Source organism: Salmo trutta, chromosome 37, assembly GCF_901001165.1.
Source record: "Salmo trutta chromosome 37, fSalTru1.1, whole genome shotgun sequence".
In the NCBI taxonomy this organism is placed as follows: domain Eukaryota; kingdom Metazoa; phylum Chordata; class Actinopteri; order Salmoniformes; family Salmonidae; genus Salmo; species Salmo trutta.
The window spans coordinates 28,879,475-28,901,455 of record NC_042993.1 but is presented as its reverse complement, the minus strand read 5'-3'; the positions used below and the strand labels follow the sequence as shown (position 1 = coordinate 28,901,455).

General features: G+C 44.5%; 2 protein-coding genes and 1 non-coding gene across 5 annotated transcripts; 1 reads left to right on the top strand and 2 right to left on the bottom strand.

Moving 5' to 3' along the window:
• Positions 1 to 1,914: 1,914 nt before the first annotated feature.
• LOC115177262 (nuclear inhibitor of protein phosphatase 1) lies at positions 1,915 to 7,184 on the bottom strand. The gene is made up of 7 exons (XM_029737876.1): positions 7,025 to 7,184; positions 6,760 to 6,820; positions 5,831 to 5,984; positions 5,396 to 5,622; positions 4,968 to 5,112; positions 3,235 to 3,299; positions 1,915 to 2,750 (listed from the first exon to the last, which is right to left on the bottom strand). The coding sequence occupies exons 1-7, from the start codon at positions 7,075 to 7,077 to the stop codon at positions 2,397 to 2,399; spliced, it is 1,059 nt and encodes a 352-aa protein (XP_029593736.1). The 5' UTR covers positions 7,078 to 7,184; the 3' UTR covers positions 1,915 to 2,396.
• LOC115177566 (small Cajal body-specific RNA 1) lies at positions 6,220 to 6,383 on the bottom strand. Its single transcript, XR_003872427.1, has one exon.
• A 3,351-nt stretch (positions 7,185 to 10,535) lies between the features above and the next one.
• LOC115177260 (protein THEMIS2) lies at positions 10,536 to 21,915 on the top strand. Of its 3 annotated transcripts, none has more exons than XM_029737873.1 (6): positions 10,536 to 10,734; positions 17,384 to 17,524; positions 17,741 to 18,183; positions 18,472 to 19,667; positions 20,990 to 21,104; positions 21,339 to 21,915. In XM_029737873.1, the coding sequence occupies exons 3-6, from the start codon at positions 17,781 to 17,783 to the stop codon at positions 21,434 to 21,436; spliced, it is 1,812 nt and encodes a 603-aa protein (XP_029593733.1). In that variant the 5' UTR covers positions 10,536 to 10,734; positions 17,384 to 17,524; positions 17,741 to 17,780; the 3' UTR covers positions 21,437 to 21,915. The 3 variants fall into 3 exon arrangements, with proteins under 3 accessions (XP_029593733.1, XP_029593731.1, XP_029593732.1); XM_029737871.1 differs by having other exon boundaries at positions 10,537 to 10,734; positions 17,755 to 18,183; XM_029737872.1 differs by lacking the exon at positions 10,536 to 10,734 and adding an exon at positions 13,606 to 13,875 and having other exon boundaries at positions 17,755 to 18,183.
• The last annotated feature ends 66 nt before the right edge of the window (positions 21,916 to 21,981 follow it).

The window sequence follows — 21,981 nt, the reverse complement described above, 5'->3', positions numbered from 1 at the left end:
TCAGGACTCACTAACATTCAGGCAGAGTTTCAACTCACAAGTTAAACTGCTATCTTTTTTATAATGGGAAGACAGTATTTAAATATATATTTAAATATGCGCAGTCTATTAACTGTTAATTACTGAGATTGATTGTGAATGTAAACTGAGTAAAGATTAAATTCTCTCCTTGCTGCACTCATCTTGATAGCACTGTAAAAATATACATTTACATTTAAGTCATTTAGCAGACGCTCTTATCCATATAAACCTATTCAGTCTTTAGGAAAAACAGACATCTTTTTTTCAGAAACTCTGATCTACTTTTGTCAATTCCTATAATAATCCATCTTGTACAAAACAGTTTTCACATTACATATTTAACAGATTAAAAAATAAATGTACAGTCCATTCAGAAAGTTCAGACCCTTTGACTTTTCCTGCGAAAACAAGTTAAGTAATTTTTGCTAATCTATATATTAAAAAAATACACAGTGGCCTCCATCATTCTTAAATGGAAGAAGTTTGGAACAACCAAAGACTTCTTAGAGCTGGCCGCCTGGCCAAACTGAGCAATCGGGGGAGAAGGGCCTTGGTCAGGGAAATGGCCAAGAACCCAATAGTCACTGAATGAGCTCCAGAGATCTTCTGTGGAGATGGGAGAATCTTCCAGAAGGACAACCATCTCTGCAGCACTTCACCAATCAGGCCTTTATGGTAGAATGGACAGAGAAGCCACTCCTTCACAAAAGGCACGACAGCCCGCTTAGTTTGCCAAAAGGCACCTAAAGACCATGAGAAACAAGATTCTCTGGTCTGATGAAACCAAGAATGAACTCTTTGGCCTGAATGCCAAGTGTCACATCTGGAGGAAACCTGGCACCATCCCTACGGTGAAGCATGGTGGTGGCAGCATCATGCTGGAGGGATACGTTTTAGCAGCAGGGACTGGGAGACTAGTCTAGGATGAACGGAGCAAAGTACAGAGAGATCCTTAAAGAAAACCTGCTCCAGAGCACTCAGGACCTCAGTCTGGGGTGAAGGTTCACCTTCCAACAGAACAACGACCCTAAGCACACAGCCAAGATAACGCAGGAGTGGCTTCAGGACAAGTCTCTGAATGTCCTTGAGTGGCCCCACCAGAGCCCGGACTTGAACCCGAACAAACATCTCTGGAGAGACCTGAAAATAGCTGTGGAGCAACAGTCCCCATCCAACCTGACAGAGCTTGAGAGGATCTGCAGAGAAGAATGGGAGAAACTCCCTAAATAAAGGTCTGCCAAGCTTGTAGCGTCATACCCAAGACTCGAGGCTGTAATCGCTGCCAAAGGTGCTTCAACAAAGTACTGGGTAAAGGGTCTGAATACTTATGTAAATGTGATATTTCAGCATTATATTTTTAATAACTTAGCTAAAATGTCTAAAAACCTGTTTTTGCTTCGACATGGAGTATTGTGGGTAGATGGATGAAATTGTTGTTTTTCTCATCTATTTCAGAATAATGCTGTAAAGTAACAAAATGTGGAAAAAATTCAAGGGGTCTGAATACTTTCCGAATGCACTGTATACGCATGTTTACAGTGAGCAAAAAAAATACTACGTCCAAAGATTGACTTCAAACAAATATCAACACCTTATAGAAGGAAGTGGAGATCGTAATATGGAACTCACAGTGACCAACCATATAACGATTAGGCTGTGATACCAGTATCGCAATGTTTTTCCCATAGCAAAAATGATAACACGGAGCAGGCCCTTTAAAAACCTGCTGTAATATTGGTTGCTGTAGCATGGAAAATAAATCCATGTGAATCTGGATGAGAACATGATGTTTGTTTCCAACATAAGGGCTGTTTTCCTAAGTTACATCCGCTTCGTGTTTGTTTCCCTGCACGATGCCCGACTATCAATCAGAGGTAAAATAAGGGACACCGATTTATGCCACAAGTTACTCTTACCTGACCAACTGACTTGGTCTGCCAAGTACTGCCTTTTTAATATGACTTCATTTGTAAAACGCATCAAACATTCATCTCCCCCGAAGGAGTGGTGTTCCTGTCTTCATGGAATGTAGTACTGAAGACTTTCGGATAATCTTTAGGAGAATGAGGAAGTAACGTAGAAAACATTGACAAAACTATAAAATCCCCAAAACAGTCTTATAAGTAAAATCGATCCGCCTCCAACGGGTCATGGTCCCTGATGTCTCCGCCCATACCCTGAGAGTCAGCCCTGCCTCCACCACAACGGCTCTTTCCCAATTCGGCTTTCCTGGATTCCTTGTGTCCTCTCTCCTCGCCTCAAAATACATTGGAGAAGGTCCAAGAGGAGAGACCTTGGATCTTCTACAATGCATGAGAGAAGGTAAAGAACAGAGGAAAGACGAATTGAGAAAGAGCCGTAGTGTAGGGAGAGGGTTAGATTAGTAGGGAGGGGGTGGGCTTCTTGCCTGGCCATGCCTCTTTGGCATACTTTTTCTTGCGGGGCTCGTTGAGGACCTCGGAGGGATAGGGGCCTGTGACGGGGACAGGGTTGAGGGTGACAGGTGGCTGGGGGGCATCCGGGGCCAGGTTCACCTCTGGGGCCGGGTTGGGGAAGGGCAGAGGGAGACCCCCCAGGATAGTGGCTCCGCTCGGGGCCCCGGCAGGGTGGCCTTCGTGGCTGGTGGGTGGCAGGTCCCCGTAAAGGCCGCCGCCGAAGGTGTAGTTGTGGATGCGCCTCGTAACAACGTCGTCCATACTAAGTGAGCCGTGCCTCTCCATTTTCTGTTTCTAGAGTGGAAATGACAAAAGACTGAGTAGTAACTCATCTGTAGGCTATGTATAGTGTTTGTTTCTGGGATATCATTGCAATTTTCTTAATTATAGGCTTCCTTAAATTGAAATGTGACTGTATAAAAATGATATATATATATATATATATATAACTGACCTTTATTTATTTATATATTTTTTTTAAGTTGGGGGGGGGGGGGGGGGGGGGGGCAGCGTAGCCTAGTGGTTAGAGCATTGGACTAGTAACCGAAAGGTTACAAGTTCAATTCCCCGAGCTGACAAGGTACAAATCTGTCATTCTGCCCCTGAACAAGGCAGAATGACAGAATTAACCCACTGTTCCTAGGCCGTCATTGAAAATAAGAATTTGTTCTTAACTGAGTTGCCTAGTTAAATAAAGGTAAAATAAAAAAATAAAATCTTTACACCTCATGCAACAGATGCACTTTAGTGGCTTACTATGGACATAACCCAGGCTTACCTTTATAGGGACGACAGCAGTCTGCACCATGTTCCTGAAGCGCCCCACTGAGGGATCAATGTCCTCTGTAAGGTTTCAAGAAGCACTGAGTTACCGCATGCATTACATGAGTGATGCAACAGGTTTTAGATTGGCACACATTTCCTTATTTTCACCCAACCTCAGTTTACGTAATTACTTATAGTACCAGTCAAAAATTGACACCTACTCATTTCCAGGGTTTTTCCCTTTCTTTTTTTACTGTTTTCTGCATTGTAGAATAACAGTGAAGAAATGAAAACTACGAAATAACACAGGGAATTTTGTAGTAACCAAAAAATGTGTGAAATCAAATAAATATTTTCTATTTGAGACTCTTCAAATAGCCACCCTTTGCCTAAATGACAGCTTTTGGCATTCTCTCAACCAGCTTCACGAGGTAGTCCCCTGGAATGCATTTCAATTAACAGGTGTGCCTTGTTAAAAGTACATTTGTGGAATTTCTTTCCTTCTTAATGTGTTTAAGTCAATCAGTTGTGTTGTGACAAGGTAGGGGTAGTATACAGAAGAACCCTATTGGGTAAAAGACCAAGTCCATCTTATGGCAAGAACAGCTCAAATAAGCAAAGAGAAACGACAGTCCATTACTTTAAGAGATGAAGGTCAGTCAATGCGGAAAATATCAAGAACTTTGAACGTTTCTTCAAGTGCAGTCGCAAAAACCATCAAGCGCTATGATGAAACTGGCTCTCATGAGGACCGCCACAAGAAAGGAAGACCCAGAGTTACCTCTGCTGCAGAGGACAAGTTAATTAGAGTTACCAGGCTCAGAAATTGCAGCCCAAATAAATGCTTCAGAGTTCAAGAGACACATCCCAACATCAACTGTTCAGAGGAGACTGTGTGAATCAGGCCTTCATGGTCAAATTGATGCAAAGAAACCACTACTAAAAGGACACCAATAAGAAGAAGAGACTTGCTTGGGCCAAGAAACACGAGCAATGGACATTAGACGGGTGGAAATCTTACTTTTGGTCTGATGAGTCCAAATGTGAGATCTGTGGTTCCAACCACCGTGTCTTTGTGAGAAGCAGAGTAGGTGAACGGATGATCTCCGCATGTGTGGTTCCCACCGTGAAGCACGGAGGAGGTGTGATGGCGTGGAGTTGCTTTCCTGGTGACACTGTCAGTGATATTTAGAATTCTGCAGCGAGATGCCATCCTATCTGTTTTGCTCTTATTGGGACTATCATTTGTTTTTCAACAGGACAATGAGGCAACACACCTCCAGGCTGTGTAAGGGCTATGTGACCAAGAAGGAGAGTGATGGAATACTGCATCAGATGACCTGGCCTCCACAATCATCCAACCCCAACCCAATTGGGATGAGTTGAACCGCAGAGTGAAGGAAAAGCAGCCAAGTGCTCAGCATATGTGGGAACTACGTCAAGACTGTTGGAAGAGCATTCTAGGTGAAGCTGGTTGAGAGAATGCCCTTGAATGAGTAGGTGTCCAAACTTTTGACTGGTACTGTAAATCAGGGTCCATGTTTACAAAGCATCTCAAAGAAAGAGTGTTCAACTAGGATCAATATTTTATTTTAAATCATAAAATAAAAAACTCTCTCAGACACTTAGTGAAATATGAAGACAGGCACAGAAACACTTTTTCTTCAACTACAAATATAAAGAACCAATACTTCAACAGCACTGGGATACTGGTGCTAGGCCAATGGGGTTGAAGAATGAGCTTACCCGGGTTGATGACCTCATCGTCCTCGTTGAAGGTGACTCTGGAGTTCCGCCTCTTCCTCTTGGGTCTCTGGATCTCTAGGTTGCCCTCCTCGATGGTCAGGGTGGAGATGCGCTTGTTGTGGGCCGTGTTGAACTCTGTCAGGTTCTGTCACAGCCCAGACAAGGGGATGGATGAATGTTTCGGAAAGGAGATGTGAAACAAAGTTAATACACTCGAGTGCTTAATAGGAATAGCCTTGTCTAAACACACAGAATTGGAAACAGCGAGAGCTAAAAAACCCCACTAAAGACACTGACAGAACAAAAGATAACTCACCATGTCCTCCTTTACAAAGTGTATCTACTGTGGTAATAGTACACACCCTCCTTACCAGCATGTCCAGACAAATGCCCTAGTCGACAACTACTGAAGACACACAGAGACACACCTCTAGCTCGGTCTCCTCCTCTGGTAATCCTAAGAGGCCCTTAGACCCCTCCTCGTCCTCCCCGGCCTTGGTGTCCCCCGTGGCGGCATTGGTTCCTTGCTGGCTCTGAGGTTTCTCCCGGATGGTGTAGGCTCGCGTGGACGCTCCAAACGACATGGTGGAGTCTATGGGGACCTGCTGAGGCTTATTGGGCTCCAGGCGGATGTGTCCCAGGAAGGTACCATGCGCTGAGAACGTAATTTACAACCTTCAAGTCCACATATCATGTAGGGATGTAATTTATAAAAAGTGAAGTAAAGTCAAAACATAATAGCTGCATAGCCTTTATTCTACAGTGCACTCCTCTAAGACAATGCAACGGTTACATTTTGAGTCCTTTTACTAGCTGCAGTAAGATACACTATTTAACACTGATGTACAAGACAGTTCACTTACTGCTGTTGTTATCAATAAGGAACACCCTCTTCAGGTGCTTGTGGTAGACCAGGGCAGCATGCACGCGTGAACATGACTGGTGGTCGATGGTGAAGTCACACATGTCCGGGTTCCTCCCGAATAAGTAGTACTTTTTCTCGTCAATGATCAGTTTCTACAAGGATTCACCATCATAACAACAGATATGAGAAAATACATGTCACAACCTCATAGCCAGGTCCCAGATATACTTCTGCTTTCTTGCCAACTCATCACTCATTCTCACGCTTTAGCTGTTTTAGCAAGACAATTCCATAAGGAGTCGGCAAGAGATTAGAAACAGACACCCAAGCTAACAACACTGATAACATTGAATGAAATCCTTTCCAGCTGAAAGAAACAGTTTAAAGCACTGTGCCTCTGAGCCATAACTCAAGAGTGCACCTTCACACTCATGAGCTTAAATATCAGGGCTGATGTCTCTGTAGCACCTTTTTTTAAAACCCAACAGTCACAGAACTCAGACACCAGTGTGCACTGGTGCTGAGGACAGTCGGGTCCGTATCTGGTGCACGCATGTATGATCAATTTGTTTATTTAGTTAAGTACACCATGACACCTAGCTACCTATACTGAAGTATACAGACTGAAGTAGACTATATTGTATATTGTGAATACTATACTGAAGTAGACAGTCTAGACTATAGACATTTACGGGTAAACTACATCACGTAGGACCACATATGGTTCTCTATCACAGCTTTTGATAAAGCTGGTACAGTTGGTCAGTACAGAATGTAAGCAAACCCATCAGTTGCGTGATGGATGATCTATTATGCAAGATATTAGCCATATTCTAAGGAACAATACAGAATATCGACCCTTGTTTGAGTGTGGCTAATACAGACAGGCAGTTCAAATGTTTGCCCCGTGAAGCCCCAACCTCTTACCTCGACCATTTTGTCACCTTTCATCACGTCCAAATGGAGTCCTGGAGGGGGCTTGCCTGCCCTGAAAAGAAGGACCAAAAGCTAAGCACACCATTCAATGTAAATGTATCAGCTAGCTAGCATGTGTTAGCTAATAAGACGTGGCTAAAAGGAATACATACGTTTTCAGCTACAAAATAAATAAAAAAGTAATGCTGTTTTGTGAATCTGCATGCACTTGATGTCTTTGTACAACGTAAATATCTCGGTAAATGCATTTTCTCACCATGTTGGACAATCAAAAGATGGTAAGTTTGTAGCAGTTGCATTTGTCGCCATCTTGCAGCATTATCCATTCACAAACCCGTTGAATGCTGGGTAAAATGCTCCCTTGGTTTGGGAATTGTAGTTTTAGGGGGGGGGGTTAATCTGTTGACAGCCAAATCTCTCTGTCTCTGCCCAAATGGACGAAAAGAAAGTAATACATTCAATTGTCTACAATGACTTTATTTAAATTGTATTTTATTTCACCTTTATTTAACCAGGTAGGCTAGTTGAGAACAAGTTCTCATTTACAACTGCGACCTGGCCAAGATAAAGCATAGCAATTCGACACATACAACAACACAGAGTTACACATGGAATAAACAAAACATACATAATACAGTAGAACAAAAGAACAAAAAGTCTATATACAGTGAGTGCAAATGAGGTAAGTTAAGGCAATAAATAGGCCATGGTGGCGAAGTAATTACAATATAGCAATTAAACACTGGAATGGTTGATGTGCAGAAGATGAATGTGCAAGTAGAGATACTGGGGTGCAAAGGAGCAAGATAAATAAACAAATACAGTATGGGGATGAGGTAGGTAGATAGATGGGCTGTTTACAGATGGACTATATACAGGTGCAGTGATCTGTGAGCTGCTCTGACAGCTGGTGCTTAAAGCTAGTGAGGGAGATATGTCTCCAGCTTCAGAGATTTTTGCAGTTCGTTTCAGTCATTGACCAAAGGAGGAATTGCCTTTGGGGGTGACCAGTGAGATATACCTGCAGGAGCGCATGCTACGAGTGGGTGCTGCTATGGTGACCAGCGAGCTGAGATAAGGCGGGGCTTTACCTAGCAGAGACTTGTAGATAACCTGTAGCCAGTGGGTTTGGCGACGAGTATGAAGCGAGGGCGAACCAACGAGAGCGTACAGGTCGCAATGGTGGGTAGTGTATGGGGCTTGGGTGACAAAACGGATGGCACTGTGATAGACTGCATCCAGTTTGTTGAGTAGAGTGTTGGAGGCTATTTTATAGATGACATCACCGAAGTCGAGGATTGGTAGGATGGTCAGTTTTACGAGGGTATGTTTGGCAGCATGAGTGCTTTGTTGCGATATAGGAAACCGATTCTAGATTTAATTTTGAATTGGAGATGCTTAATGTGAGTCTGGAAGGAGAGTTTACAGTCTAACCAGACACCCAGGTATTTGTAGTTGTCCACGTATTCTAAGTCAGAGCCGTCCAGAGTAGTGATGCTGGACGGGCGAGCAGGTGCGGGCAGTGATCGATTGAATAGCATGCATTTAGTTTTACTTGCGTTTAAGAGCAGTTGGAGGCCACGGAAGGAGAGTTGTATGGCATTGAAGCTCGTCTGGAGGTTAGTTAACACAGTGTCCAAAGAGGGGCCAGAAGTATACAGAATGGTGTCATCTGCGTAGAGGTGGATCAGAGAATCACCAGCAGCAAGAGCAACTCATTGATGTATACAGAGAAGAGAGTCGGCCCGAGAATTGAACCCTGTGGCACACCCATTGAGACTGCCAGAGGTCCGGACAACAGGCCCTCCGATTTAACACACTGAACTCTATCAGAGAAGTAGTTGGTAAACCAGGCGAGGCAATCATTAGAGAAACCAAGGCTGTCGAGTCTGCCAATAAGAATGTGGTGATTGACAGAGTCGAAAGCCTTGGCCAGGTCGATGAATACGGCTGCACAGTAATGTCTCTTATCGATGGCGGTTATGATGATGTTTAGGACCTTGAGCGTGGCTGAGGTGCACCCATGACCAGCTCTGAAACCAGATTGCATAGCGGAGAAGGTACGGTGGGATTCTAAATGGTCGTAATCTGTTTGTTAACTTGGCTTTCGAAGACCTTAGAAAGACAGGGTATGATAGATATAGGTCTGTAGCAGTTTGGGTCTAGAGTGTCACCCCCTTTGAAGAGGGGGATGACCGCGGCAGCTTTCCAAACTTTGGGAATCTCAGACAATACGAAAGAGAGGTTGAACAGGCTAGTAATAGGGGTTGCAACAATTTCGGCAGATAATTTTAGAAAGAGAGGGTCCAGATTGTCTAGCCCGGCTGATTTGTATGGGTCCAGATTTTGCAGCTCTTTCAGAACATCAGCTATCTGGATTTGGGTGAAGGAGAAATGGTGGGGGCTTTGTCGGGTTGCTGTGGAGGGTGCCGGGCAGTTGACCGGGGTAGGGGTAGCCAGGTGGAAAGCATGGCCAGCCGTAGAGAAATGCTTATTGAAATTCTCAATTATGGTGGATTTATCGGTGGTAACAGTGTTTCCTAGCCTCAGAGCAGTGGGCAGCTGGGAGGAGGTGCTCTTATTCTCCATGGACTTTACAGTGTCCCAGAACTTTTTTGAGTTAGTACTACAGGATGCAAATTTCTGTTTGAAAAAGCTAGCCTTAGCTTTTCTAACTGCCTGTGTCTATTGGTTCCTAACTTCCCTGAAAGTTACATATCACGGGGGCTATTCGATGCTAATGCAGAACGCCACAGGATGTTTTTGTGCTGGTCAAGGGCAGACAGGTCTGGAGTGAACCAAGGACTATATCTATTCCTAGTTCAACATTTTTTGAGTGGGGCATGATTATTTAAGATGGTGAGGAAGGCACTTTTAAAGAATAGCCAGGCATTATCTACTGACGGGATGAGGTCAATGTCATTCCAGGATACCCCGGCCAGGTCGATTAGATAGGCCTGCTCGCGGAAGTGTTTTAGGGAGCGTTTGACAGTGATGAGGGGTGGTCGTTTGGTCGAAGACCCATTACGGATGCAGGCAATGAGGCAGTGACTTGATTCGACCCTAGAAATAAAGGTTACCTACTGAAATGTAATGGCAACTATGATCTGTGAACATACACGCACTAACGCATGCAGTTATTATGCCTAGCTTTCACTATCGCTCATTCACTTGAATCAGATTGAATAGCTTTAAGATTAGTCAATAGAATAGACTATTTTTTATTGAAAAGCCACTGGACAGAAGAACATAGACTACTAGAGCAACATCCTCCTTGTTTTATATGTCATTTATAGACTGAAAATTGTAGGAAGTTGCAGAAACACATTTAATTTTGGTACATGTTCATGTAGCTTCCCATTTATCACAGACCATACAATTTTGCAGAATGTATTTTAATTAGACCTTTGGACTGCTATGGTGTAGGTATATAATATTTATTATTCCTGAGGGGCAGTTTGCTGATAATGAGAAATCTATACAAAAATATACATTTTCACATACAGAGAACAACATGAATAGAATAAAAAAAATCCACAATGCAATGCTGTACTGCTAGGAACTATCAATTTTCCATAGTAAACATGGTGAGTTGTAAGCTTCATTTTTTGATTGTAGGCAAATAATAAAATGTTTATGGCTGCATAAAATAAGCGAACAATAAAGAAGTAAAAGCCAAGTTCACCTATCTTTATTGGCAACACAAGCTAGTATCACAGGGCAGGGGTTAATTTTACTTGAAAATATCTGGTTGCCTACTTCCTCATACAATCGTTGCTTTCAACTGTTAGATCAGTGGCACCTCTCTTGGAACCACAGTTGAGCCTAGACAGCACAACATCGGGTTCTGCACTGCAGTGATGGCAGGCACTGAAGTAGTTATGTCCCTGCAAGAATTAATTGCATCCTTGGATCAAACTTGTCTGCCACGGATTCTACAGGTTTGCTCTGGTGTATACTTTCAAGGTAGGACTTTTTCATACTTTCTTACATAAACTCCATGTGTGGGCAAACTTATTTTTACATTGCCTGAAATGAGACAGACAAGCTTACCGATTAACAGTCAGTGGCAGTTTTTTATACTCAATTCTGACATACACAAACAGAAGTAGAACAAAAGTCTCATAATTAGGCAACAGTACAGAATGTCGTATTTACAACTGAGGGTATTTTCATATACATATAATTACATTTGTCCAAATAAACGACACCTTCAAATGGAGGGACTAGATACTGTAATTTCTAAATGGTAAAACAGATATGTGTATTAAAGTAGTCAAAGGTGTAGTATTAGATTAAATAGTCCTAGCATGCATTTGCAGTTTTCTTTGGCTGTGTTTCAGATTATGTTGTGCCCAGTAGAAATGAATAGTAAATGATGTATCGTGTCATTTTGGAGTCACTTTTATTGTAAATAAGAGTACCATATGTTTCTGAACACTTCTATATTAATGTGGATGCTACCAGGATTATGGATAATCGTGAATGAATCGTTTTGGTATTGCGAATCCAAGCCTGACATAGGTCTAGACTGATGTGAAAATAAGTGGCGAGCGCGTAACCAACGGTGCAACCAAAAAATTTGATCATCATAGAAAGAAAAGCTCACCATTAAAAATTATATGTTTTATTTTAGCAAAGTTAAAAGATTACATTTTGGCCTACAATGGCCTTCTTACAAACATTATCTTCCAACTTTGCTAAAATAAACCGTTTTACATTGCTTTTCAATCGATTTGTTGCTATTTTCACAAGTATGTGGTGATTTTTTTTAACTCTTAGTAAAAAAACTCCAAACTGGTAACACTTGTAACACAGCCAGTCTTACATTCAAAACCTTTCATTGTGCATTCATTTTGTTTGGAAACATCTTTCACCACACAACCATTCAGCCAAAATATAACTTTGAAATGTGAAATATCATGAAAACATTGGTTTAATCACCAAAACTCAACATCATGATACATTCTCAATTTAGTTGTTTTAACAACCAGTTGATCCTATAGCAAAAAATGCAAGATACACTATATATACAAATGTATGTGGACACCAATTCAAATTAGTGGATTCGGCTATTTCAGCCACACTCGTTGCTAACAGGCATATAAAATTGAGCACACAGCCATGCAATCGCCAAAGACAAACATTAGCAGGAGAATGGCCTTGCTGAAGAGCTCTGTGACACCGTCATAGGATGCCACCTTTCCAACAAGTCAGTTCGTCAAATTTCTGCCCTAGTCAACTTTAAACGCTGTCATTGTGAAGTGGAAACATGTAGGAGCAACATCGGCTCAGCTGCGGAGTGGTAGGCCACACAAGCTCACAAAATGGGACCGCCCAGTGCTGAAGCGCGTAGCGTCTGTCCTAGGACCATTCTTGATACATATGGGAAACTGTTGAGCGTGAAAAACCCAGCAGTATTGCAGTTCTTGACACAAACCGGTGTGCCTAGCACCTATTACCATACCCCGTTTAAAGACATTTAAATATTTTGTCTTGCCGATTCACCCTCTGAATGGCACACATACACAATCCATGTCTCAATTGCCTCAAGGCTTAAAAATCCTTCTTTAACCTGTCTCCTCCCTTACACCGAAGTGGATTTAACAAGTGACATCAATAAGGGATCATAGCTTTCACTTGGATTCACCTGGTCAGTCTAGATCATGGAAAAAGCAGGTTTCCTTCATGTTTTGTACACTCAGTGTACATCATACTTTATATCTTTACATTTTACAAACATACATTGGAATTCTGTAGTTCTCCAAATCTGTATATGGTAGACAAACCAGTTTAAAATCTATAGGTTTACAAAAAGGTTAAGTGATTATCGAATAAGAGCAGTTGGATTAAGTAATAGTTTAAGGTATATTAACAAATAAGACTATCATATTAAAAGTAATGTGAGCATTGCAAAAGGCAGATTCTTAATATTCACATGTATTTCTAGATGAAACACTGATTGAATGTTAGTGAAAAGAGTGACTATGATTTTGTGTTGTACTCTGTCATTTGGAATTGTGCTTTGAGTTTTGAAACGGCCTTTTTGATAATCTGTTGTAGCAGGCTCAAGGGTGTGGGGTTTCAAAGTCACCATGTTCAATAACACAACATGCACCAGTAACACAACTAGAATGCAAAGGGGAGTTTACTCGGGATTTTAGTGCACAGAGAAAGAAGGGGGAATTCACCAATTACTTCCCAGTTCACAAGCCTTTCTCGTTGTCTGTTCCATTCTCCAGGGGGAATCCCAAAACTCAGGTCCTCAGCCAATTCAGTTCGGTACACAAACAGGGTAATCTCACTGATATTGTTTTCTCTTCTCCCACTCTTCATAACACACAATTCTCTGCTCCTTTGTGCAGGCTGCTTCCTCCTTTATCCCCAAGCACTCCCTGGCTTAACGAACGACAGCCTTGCCTCGTTGGGGCAGGAAGTCCATATAAGGCTTGGGGGGTGGAGCCAGCGGGATGCAATATATCTCCCCTCAATAACCACTCCCCTCTCCTCTCCCTGTCATCTGCAACACTGTTTTGAGTTTTGTACTAAGTGTTGTGAAAATGTACCACATACTTGTAAAAAATGCACCAAAGCGTTTGAAAAAAACTGTAACAACCTGCTTACCCCATTGTAAATCCTTCTGTAACATTAACCCTAGAATCGTCACACTATTAGATACTTTGAGCTCCTATGCAGCCCTGCCCCTCGAACTGGAGAGGGCACGGGACAGGTGGATTTCTAGTGAGGGCCACTGATAGGACCTTGCACCTGGCAGAGTTCAGTGACATTTGTCTTGCCTGAACCCATGAGTCAAAGCTGTCCAGGGCCTGCTTTGGTGTGCAGATTTTTCCCATTGTGCATGTGTGGGCCAGACTGAAATCATCAACGTACTTCCACCTACTCTCAACATCCTGGGCTGCACCGTCTATGACTGCAAGGAAGATGAGAGGACACAGAGGAGTTCCTTGAGCCACACCTCCCTTCAGCTCCTGCCAGAGTGTTGTTCACAAAACTGACGAGCCCTGCTGTGAGGGCAGGTCTGACATCCAGTTGCATCAGCCGTTCAATGGCGATGGTGTGGTCGATTTTGTCAAATGCCTTGGAGAAGTAAGTGGTGATGAGGGTGGTTATGGTGGATGGGATGTATGACTGTTTGTATAGTCCAAAAGGCTAACGAGAGCGTAAGTCAATGATCTTTGGGGTCTGCTTCCAAACTGTCTGGGGTCTATGTTGGGTTTTATGTCTTCCTTCATCCAGGTGGCAGCGAAGGTCACAGGAACTTTTGATAGTTGTGGTGTCAGGGATATAGGCAGTAGCTGGTGGGGATGAGCACGACCGTGGCTTCTTTCCACTGGAAGAGGAATTCACCTCACTAGAATGATGTTTTGAGGATGTCACTGATGGGTTGACTCAACTCGCAGGCAAATTCTCATAGGATCTGCTGTGGCACACTGTAGGGGCCAGGGGCTTTGTTGGTTTTGATCACACACACGTTGTTCTCCAAGGGCTGGATTTCTGGGAGAGGCTGCAGGGAACGTAAAAAATCAGGGATGGCTGTTGTGTCCAGGGAGGTTAGTGATTGGCTGACCTGAGAGAACCAGTTGTTAATTTAATTTGTTCCTTCCCCACCCACCTTCCTGATTATGTCCCGCCTAATGAAAGAGTTGTGTGCCCTCCTGCAGATCAAGCAGATCCGGACCTCTGTTTTTCACCCGCAGACGGATGGGCTCATTGAGCGCTTCAATAAAACGCTCAAGCAAATGCTGCGGAAGGTCATCGAGCAGGACGGGAAGAACTGTGACCAGCTACTACCCCACCTAATGTTCTCAAGCCGAGAAGTACCCCAGTCCTCCATGGGGTTTTCCCCTTTCGAACTCCTCTATGGGAGGAGGTCACGCGACCTATTGGACCTCGCCAGGAGGTGTGGGAAGCCCAACTGACCCCATTACGCAGCGTGGTAGAGCACGTGGAGACGATGAGGGAGTGGATGACAGCCGTATGGCCAGTCATGAGGGAACATATGGAGAAGGCCCAACGCGCCCAAGACCAGGTCTACAATTCGGGAGGCCAGCCCCGAGAATTCCAGGTGGGAGACAGGGTGTTGGTCTTAATCCCCACGGCCGAAAGTAAGTTCCTGGCAACATTACACGGGCCATACGAGGTGATCGAGAAGCTGGGACTTGTCAATTACCGCGTACGGCAATCGGAAAGACGGAAACCTCAACAGATTTACCACGTGAACTTGTTGAAGAAGTGGCACAAGAGGACAGCCTTGGCCGTGTTATGGTCGGGACCAAGGACGCCAACGGTACCAGTGGTGGTCCCGAGCAACAAGGACCTCGACCCGGCCCAGAAACAAGAGCTCAGGGAGCTTGTTGATCGGAACACGGCAGTGTTCTCCGAGAAGCCGGGCCGCACGACCCTCATTGAACACCACATCCGTACCCAGCCCGGGGAAACGGTACGAAAGAGGCCATATCGGATTCCGGAAGCCCGAAAGAAGACTGTGAAACAAGAAGTGGAGGCTGTGCTGAGGATGGGGGTCATTGAAGAGTCTCACAGTGCATGGTGCAGCCCCATCGTGTTGGTGCCCAAACTGGACGGTAGCCTCCGCTTCTGTAATGATTTCCGGGGTGTGAACGAAATAAGCTCATTCAACGCCTACCCCATGCCGAGGGTGGACGAGCTCATCGACCGATTGGGAAAGGCCCTCCTCGAAACCTAGTTTGCATTTCGTGGGGTTCGCGGTCAACCCGGCTTGTCTGAGCGCGCCCAGCACTGCCTGGGCCTTTGGGGCAGTCATTTGACACTCCGGGCAGCTGCGACAGTAGTCTTCCACAGCCCTCCTCATCCTGGGCCAGTGGAACCGGGCGGCAACCTGTTCCTGGGTCTTCTAAATTCCCAGGTGCACCCCCAACAGGTGGGTGTGGGCCAGCTGAAGAACGGTTCCCACGTACCGTCGGGGCAGCAACAATACCTCTCGAAGTTCCCCCTGTTGGCGCGACACCTGATACAAAAGGTTATTCTTGATCTGGAAATGGGGGTATCACCAGTCACTCACCCCCAGAAGTAGCTGTCCATCCACCGCTATCACTTGGGCTGCGGCAGCTTTCAAGTTAGGATCCTCCCACTGGCCGTGCCGAATTGTCCCCTCAGTTGGCCCCCCGCGGGTGTCTCGACTGGCCCCTCGAAATCGAGGAGGGGGAGGCTGGGCTCTTCCTCCCATGGTTCCCCAGGGGGGGTCGGGTTCCGGCACCTCCTCCGACTCCGGACCTGTAGAAACATGTTGGTCAACCGTATGCTTCCGGGCCGCACAGGCGATGGATCATTCTCGCTCTTGTCTTCGGCCGGCTCGTACCTTCTTCCTCAGCTCGTGCCCCCACAGGGTTGCGAACAGCGGACAATCTCGTCCCACTTGGACGAGACCCACTAGGACGACACCGTCTGTCACCAGGCCTCGACGAGTCTCCCCCTGGTGGCTGACCTGCTGTACGCCACAGCGTACAGAGGCCCAATATCAGTAACCATCACTCCTGTGTTCCAATGTCACGTTGTGTTAGCTAATCCAACTTTATAATTTTAAAAGGCTAATTGATCATTCGAAAACACTTTTGCAATTATGTTAGCACAGCTGAAAACTGTTGTGCTGATTAAAGAAGAAATAAACCTGGCCTTCTTTAGACTAGTTTAGTATCTGGAGCATCAGCATTTGTGTGTTCGATTACAAGCTCATTTCTAAGTGACCCCAACCTTTGGAACAGTTGTGTATATATTTATATTCCGGACTCTGAAAATCGTTCTGATGTCTTAATTCCTTGTCATTTTATTTTACTTTCGGATTATGTGCGTATTGTTATTGTATTGCTTGATATTGCTGCACTGTTTTACTGCACCTGCAATAACATCTGGAAAACTGTATAGGCGACCAATAAACTTTCATTTGACTTCTATTGGGCACAACATCATCCGTAACACAACGAAAATAAACGGCAAATGCATCCAACAAGTTTGTAGTCACAAGCTTGATGTAGTCATTGCGTGCTAGTAATATGGGATTGAAATACCGCATTTTTGAGTACTTCAATACTCATATAAGTGAATGTCTAAATACTGTATGACACCTTCAAATGGGAGGACTAGATATATAAAGTGCTTTCCTTTCTAAACAGTAAAACAGATATGTATGAAAATACCCTCAAACAAAAGGTGACATTCTGTACTGTCGCCTCATGAAACGTTTTGCTTCAGTCTAAATAAACACATAGAGTGTATGTAATATCACATGTTCAAAGGTTAATAGATAATATGCTTGGTTATATGGATGCACGGTCAGTCAATAGACTACCTTGAAATGTTGCCGCAGACAAATAAGGAAATGGGGAAAAAATGAGTGTACAAAGTTTCATGAGTGATGTTCCTAGAACAGAGAAGTTAATACTGTGTACTGTATATATTAAGATCTATTTCCATCCGTTCAGGCATGCTTTATAATGGGACAGTATTATTGAGTAATCACCTCTGATAAAAACAAATATAATCAACAAGTACTGTACGTGCATGTTGCTGCATGGCATTGTCATCAGAGCTGAAATTGTGGTGTGTTGATGCTTTATAGGGTCTGTTTATGAGCTGTCGGGAAACGAGGTGTGCCTATCCACGGGGGACCTGGTGAAGGTCATCGACATCGAGCTCCTGTCTGTCAGCTGTGAGGACATCAGCAACAATGAGAAGTTTCAGCTGCCCCTCAACCATGCAGGTGAGGCTTACGGTTTTCAACAAATGCGCTTAGCCAGGGCTAGAAATAGAAAAACCTCTGGTCCACCTAGCAAAGATGATTGACTCTACCAAGAATGGCAGTTGTAGTAATTCTATGTAAGTGAGCCCCCAATTCTTTATTAACCATGATAATATGTTTAATCAATTCTAATAAAATCCCTTGATCAATGCTGTGTTATTCATGGGCTCATTGCAGACTCTCCCTCTCAGATCTGTTCAAGCTGGTTCCAGAGGAGATGCCATACAGCACAGTGGAGGAGATGGTGAGCCTGAGGCCTGTAGGCCTGGACACCTGCTTTCCCTTCACCTTCACCAGCCGACGTGAGCTGACTTTCGAGAATTTCACCCTCGGCGCCGGGATGGCCGTGACCATGCTGTACATCGAGCAGCAAGACGGGGGTGAGGAGAGCTGCGTCCGCTGTCAAGTCAGAGGCCAGCAGGGGGCGTTGGCTGAAGTGCTAGTCCCCTTCTCCTGTCGTGGGGAGTTCGATGAGTGTGAGAGTGACCAGACCTACACCCTCCAGGAGATCATATCCTCGCCCCACCTCTGTTGCCGGCGCTTTCGCTTCATCAAGAAGACCAAGCACGGGGGATCGCTAGTCTTCAGCCCCATATACCAGGTCCAGGCCATCATGCACTGTGAGTAGAACCTGGTTCTGAGTCAACCAACGGCATACTTCCTTAGCCAAAGAAAAAACACTGAGTTATCACGTTATAATCTAGAATTGAGAGAAGTGTTGGCTGAGGAGCACATCATTAAAGCTATTGGCAAGCTGTAGCCTGCATTTCTTTTTCACAAATCATTGCACTACAGGATTGTACATTTTGAACATTCAGCTTAGTTTTTGTGTTCTGCTCAGCATCAAGTTTAGTACTTTACTGTATGGGTCTACACCCTTCAACATAATTTCTCAAATTTTCTCACAGTGAGGAAGAACATAGTTAAATTCCCCTCCAGCTTGGAGGTGGATGTAGTCGACGTGACGACGCAATCCCAAGACTTGACATTTGTGACCCCGCTCACTCTGCCAGAGGTATTTGCTCAGCCAGACGAGGCCTTCCCCACCATGGCTGAAATACTGGAGCACCATGAGGGCCAGCCTCTGTTCCGCTGTACCTGGCTGGCTGAACTACACAAGGGCCATCCTCTAGTCCTTCACAAGCGTGGCTCCTCAGCCATGGTTCTGGCTTCGGGTATCAAGGGGCGCAATGCCCGCCAGTACTTCCTAGTGTCGCAGAGCTACGGGGGACGCCTGCGGCGGAGGCCGCGGGAGTTTGAGTCGGTGTACGAGCTGTACGTCGCCTCGACCCGGGCACTGTTTCTCAAGGTCAGGGTGACGCAGCACAGTGAGGAGCTGGACAGGGAGGGGTTTCTGGCGCTCAGTGTGGGCGAGCAGCTGGAGGTGCTGCGCTGCGAGAAGGTGAAGCTGCCCGGTGGAAGAACCAGCCAGGAGAAGAATAACCAGACCATGGAGGTCCTTGTATGTAGACGTCTCCAAGAAGTGGACGATGACGAGGAGGATGAAGAGAAGGAGGAGAGCGAGGTGGTCCACTTGCCCCTGTACATGCAGAGCCACTTTGTGGAGGAGCTCACGGACAACAAGAAGTACAGCCTGAAGGACTTGGGCAAGGCCTTTGCTCTGCCGTTGGACGTTAAGGTGGCGAGCCGTGACGCAGAGCTGGAGACAGATCCTCTGGTGGGGTTCTCATCCCTGAGGCTGGAGGCTACTACTATACAGCCCATGGTACAGGCCAGCCTTCCAGGAAAGCCAGAGAGGTGCTTTGAGATACCCACTCACTGGCTTAACATGTCTTTGTCCTTTACTAACGACCCCTTGCCTTTGGCCCAAGAATATCACCTGGAGACAGTTACAGAGGTGACGGACTCATTCTATTGCGAATTTCGAAAGCTCACCGCATCAGATGAGCCCCCACCACCACGTCCACCAAAGCCATCGTCAAGATCAAAGCCATCGTCAGGCTCAAAGTCTTCAAAGGCAACCCCTTCACCCTCACAACCAGACACCCCCTGCCGTCCACACAAAAGTGGCACCCTTTCCCTGTTGAGTGGTCTAAGTCTTGATAGCAAAAAGACTCACAGGCCCCCTGCTCCTCTGCCTCCGGTAAGCTCTTCCTTTCAGACCTTATGTACTTTCTAGGCAGGATATAGCACTGCTCATGTCCTGTTGTCACTCCTGTCTTGCTGGACTCGTTTACTGTCCTACATGTCCTGCCTACTGTCTTGCATCCCATGTATTGCCCTTGTACTCTGCCTTGGAGCCCCCACATTCATTGTCTTAGCTGTGAAATCATCTTGTTTTTTTTTGTGTCACTATACTGTCTCTATGTCTGCTGTTTCTGTTTTAACTTTTTTTTAAAGTATTTGTAAGGTGTTGTTATGTACGCCTCTTGGAGGGAACGCAACACCCCGCTACATCTCAACTCCCCGTGGAGTGAAAAAAGTATGTGATCATAGGTGCGGGGAAGGATGACAGAAGCAGAGAAAAATACAGTTTACAGGGAATTTATTACTCCTACACACGGTAAGGTGGGGAAAAGGGGCTGGATGGAACCAAAGCAAAGAAAGTAAAAGTTAGTTCCCTCTCCTACCTTCCCACTACTTACCTAACCTTTAGCACCACCTGGCGCGCTAACCAAAATACAGGGGGTGGTCCGCCCAGGTCTTACCTAGTGTGCATAGACAGATTCAATACTAGGGGTTATGTATGCCCGCAGGCCTCTTGCCTAAACACTCCCAAGGTGCCTTCCCCTCCCCCCCAGGAACAAATTTAACAAAATAATTACTAATACCTAGTGAACAATTTCAATAATCAAAAACACTAAATCTTATTGGCATACACATACCTCGGAAGGAGCGGCTACAAAATAATATCCACAAAACCTTTACTGACCGCCACAACAATCAACACAGAACATAAAAAGCTCTCATCTAACAAAGGAACACTGGATTTTATCAAGCTGGAGAAGGAGTTGGTAATTGCAGAGACAGCTGTATCCCCTGACGAGATGGAGGGGTCAGAGCTCCAATCTGCGATGGGGCCGACCAATCAGCTTCTTAGAATCCAGGAAGCTATTTCCTGAAATAAACACACATACAAACCCACAACACAGAACCTGGGGAAACGTGTGTTGTGTGTTGAGATATTGTGAAATACATTTTAAATAAGTGGAATAAGCTGTGACTTGATTTGACTAGAATGCTGCCTCATATAATAAGGTCTTGGGTTGTTCAATCAATGTCTTATATAACATTTACACACAACACACCCCACATGTTACTGTAGTCTCATCAGTTATCATGTGAAAATGCTATTTGATTATGCAGAGAAACCTCGCCCCATGCAAGTATGTGGTTCCTGTTTTTTCAACATAGCATGTACACTTCCTAATATAACGGTAGTTTCATTTTCCTGTTGTCGTGAAGGCTATCATGGACGCCCCTCCGTTGAATCCAAGAAAGCCTATGACAGGTATCAAGTCAGGAAAGGCTCAGCCAAACACTTACGTCACGTCTAGAAGTCACAAGCCCAACAATAAAGGTACAGTATGTCCTACATTGGAAATTACTTGTGAGCTATGACATCAGGGAAGTAAAAGTCAACGCCAAAAACTATCCCATTCATCGCTCTGCATTTGGTGTAGCTTTTTATAAAACATTTTACTGTTATTTGTAGTTTTATTCTTTGTTTAGATAAATGTTTTTGCACTGGGTGACCACTTCACACAAAACCTAGATTATCCGGTAAGCCTAAAATGAACTTGTCTTTCAACAGCGCCGAAATATGAAATGCAAGCAGAGGGCAGCGACCATGATTATGAGCAAGTGGACGTCATGTTGAAACCGGCACAGGACAGTTTTTTACTTTACTGAACCAGCCACAGGAACTACTATTAAAAGGTTAACTATTCAAGTAACCAAGTCTCATTGCATAAAATAGACTAGACTATGGGGTGCAAGACAACTGAATGTCAGAACTATGCACTGATAGCCAGCCACTGTAAATGTGAATACTTTGAGATGGGACTATGCAAAAACAGGATACATGTCTTATTGTACCCAGATTTTGTTACTTGGTTTTCATTTTCTCTACATTGCTGCAATCACAAGCAACACTTGCCAACTGATTATCCCAAATGCTTATGATAATAGCCCATTGGTGTTTAAGGTCCAGTTACAAAATACACTGCTAAATTATGAAATGTAACTAAATTTCCCCCCTCATTTTAAAACTCAATGATGCTAGTCTGGCAGTGTCAGTGACCTTACTGTTAAAAGAGTGGAGGTCAATATCAGAAAGCCGGAGTGATAACAGTGGGGATCTTCATTTGCAATAAAAAGCTTTACTGGCGCATATGTATCATTGCTTTGGTTATCAATACTGTATGATCTTAATTTTCTGAATTCTAAGGTTACAC

Excerpts from the sequence above, each read along its gene's own strand:
- LOC115177262 (XM_029737876.1), bottom strand. The coding sequence starts at position 7,077 with ATGGCGACAAATGCAACTGCTACAAACTTACCATCTTTTGATTGTCCA. Across the intron at positions 6,821-7,024 it reads TCTTTTGATTGTCCAACATG|GGCAGGCAAGCCCCCTCCAG; the intron begins GTGAGAAAATGC and ends CCTTCTTTTCAG. Across the intron at positions 3,300-4,967 it reads CGATGAGGTCATCAACCCGG|AGGACATTGATCCCTCAGTG; the intron begins GTAAGCTCATTC and ends GAAACCTTACAG.
- LOC115177260 (XM_029737871.1), top strand. The coding sequence starts at position 10,629 with ATGGCAGGCACTGAAGTAGTTATGTCCCTGCAAGAATTAATTGCATCC. Across the intron at positions 10,735-17,383 it reads CTCTGGTGTATACTTTCAAG|GGTCTGTTTATGAGCTGTCG; the intron begins GTAGGACTTTTT and ends GATGCTTTATAG. Across the intron at positions 19,668-20,989 it reads CCCCTGCTCCTCTGCCTCCG|GCTATCATGGACGCCCCTCC; the intron begins GTAAGCTCTTCC and ends GTTGTCGTGAAG.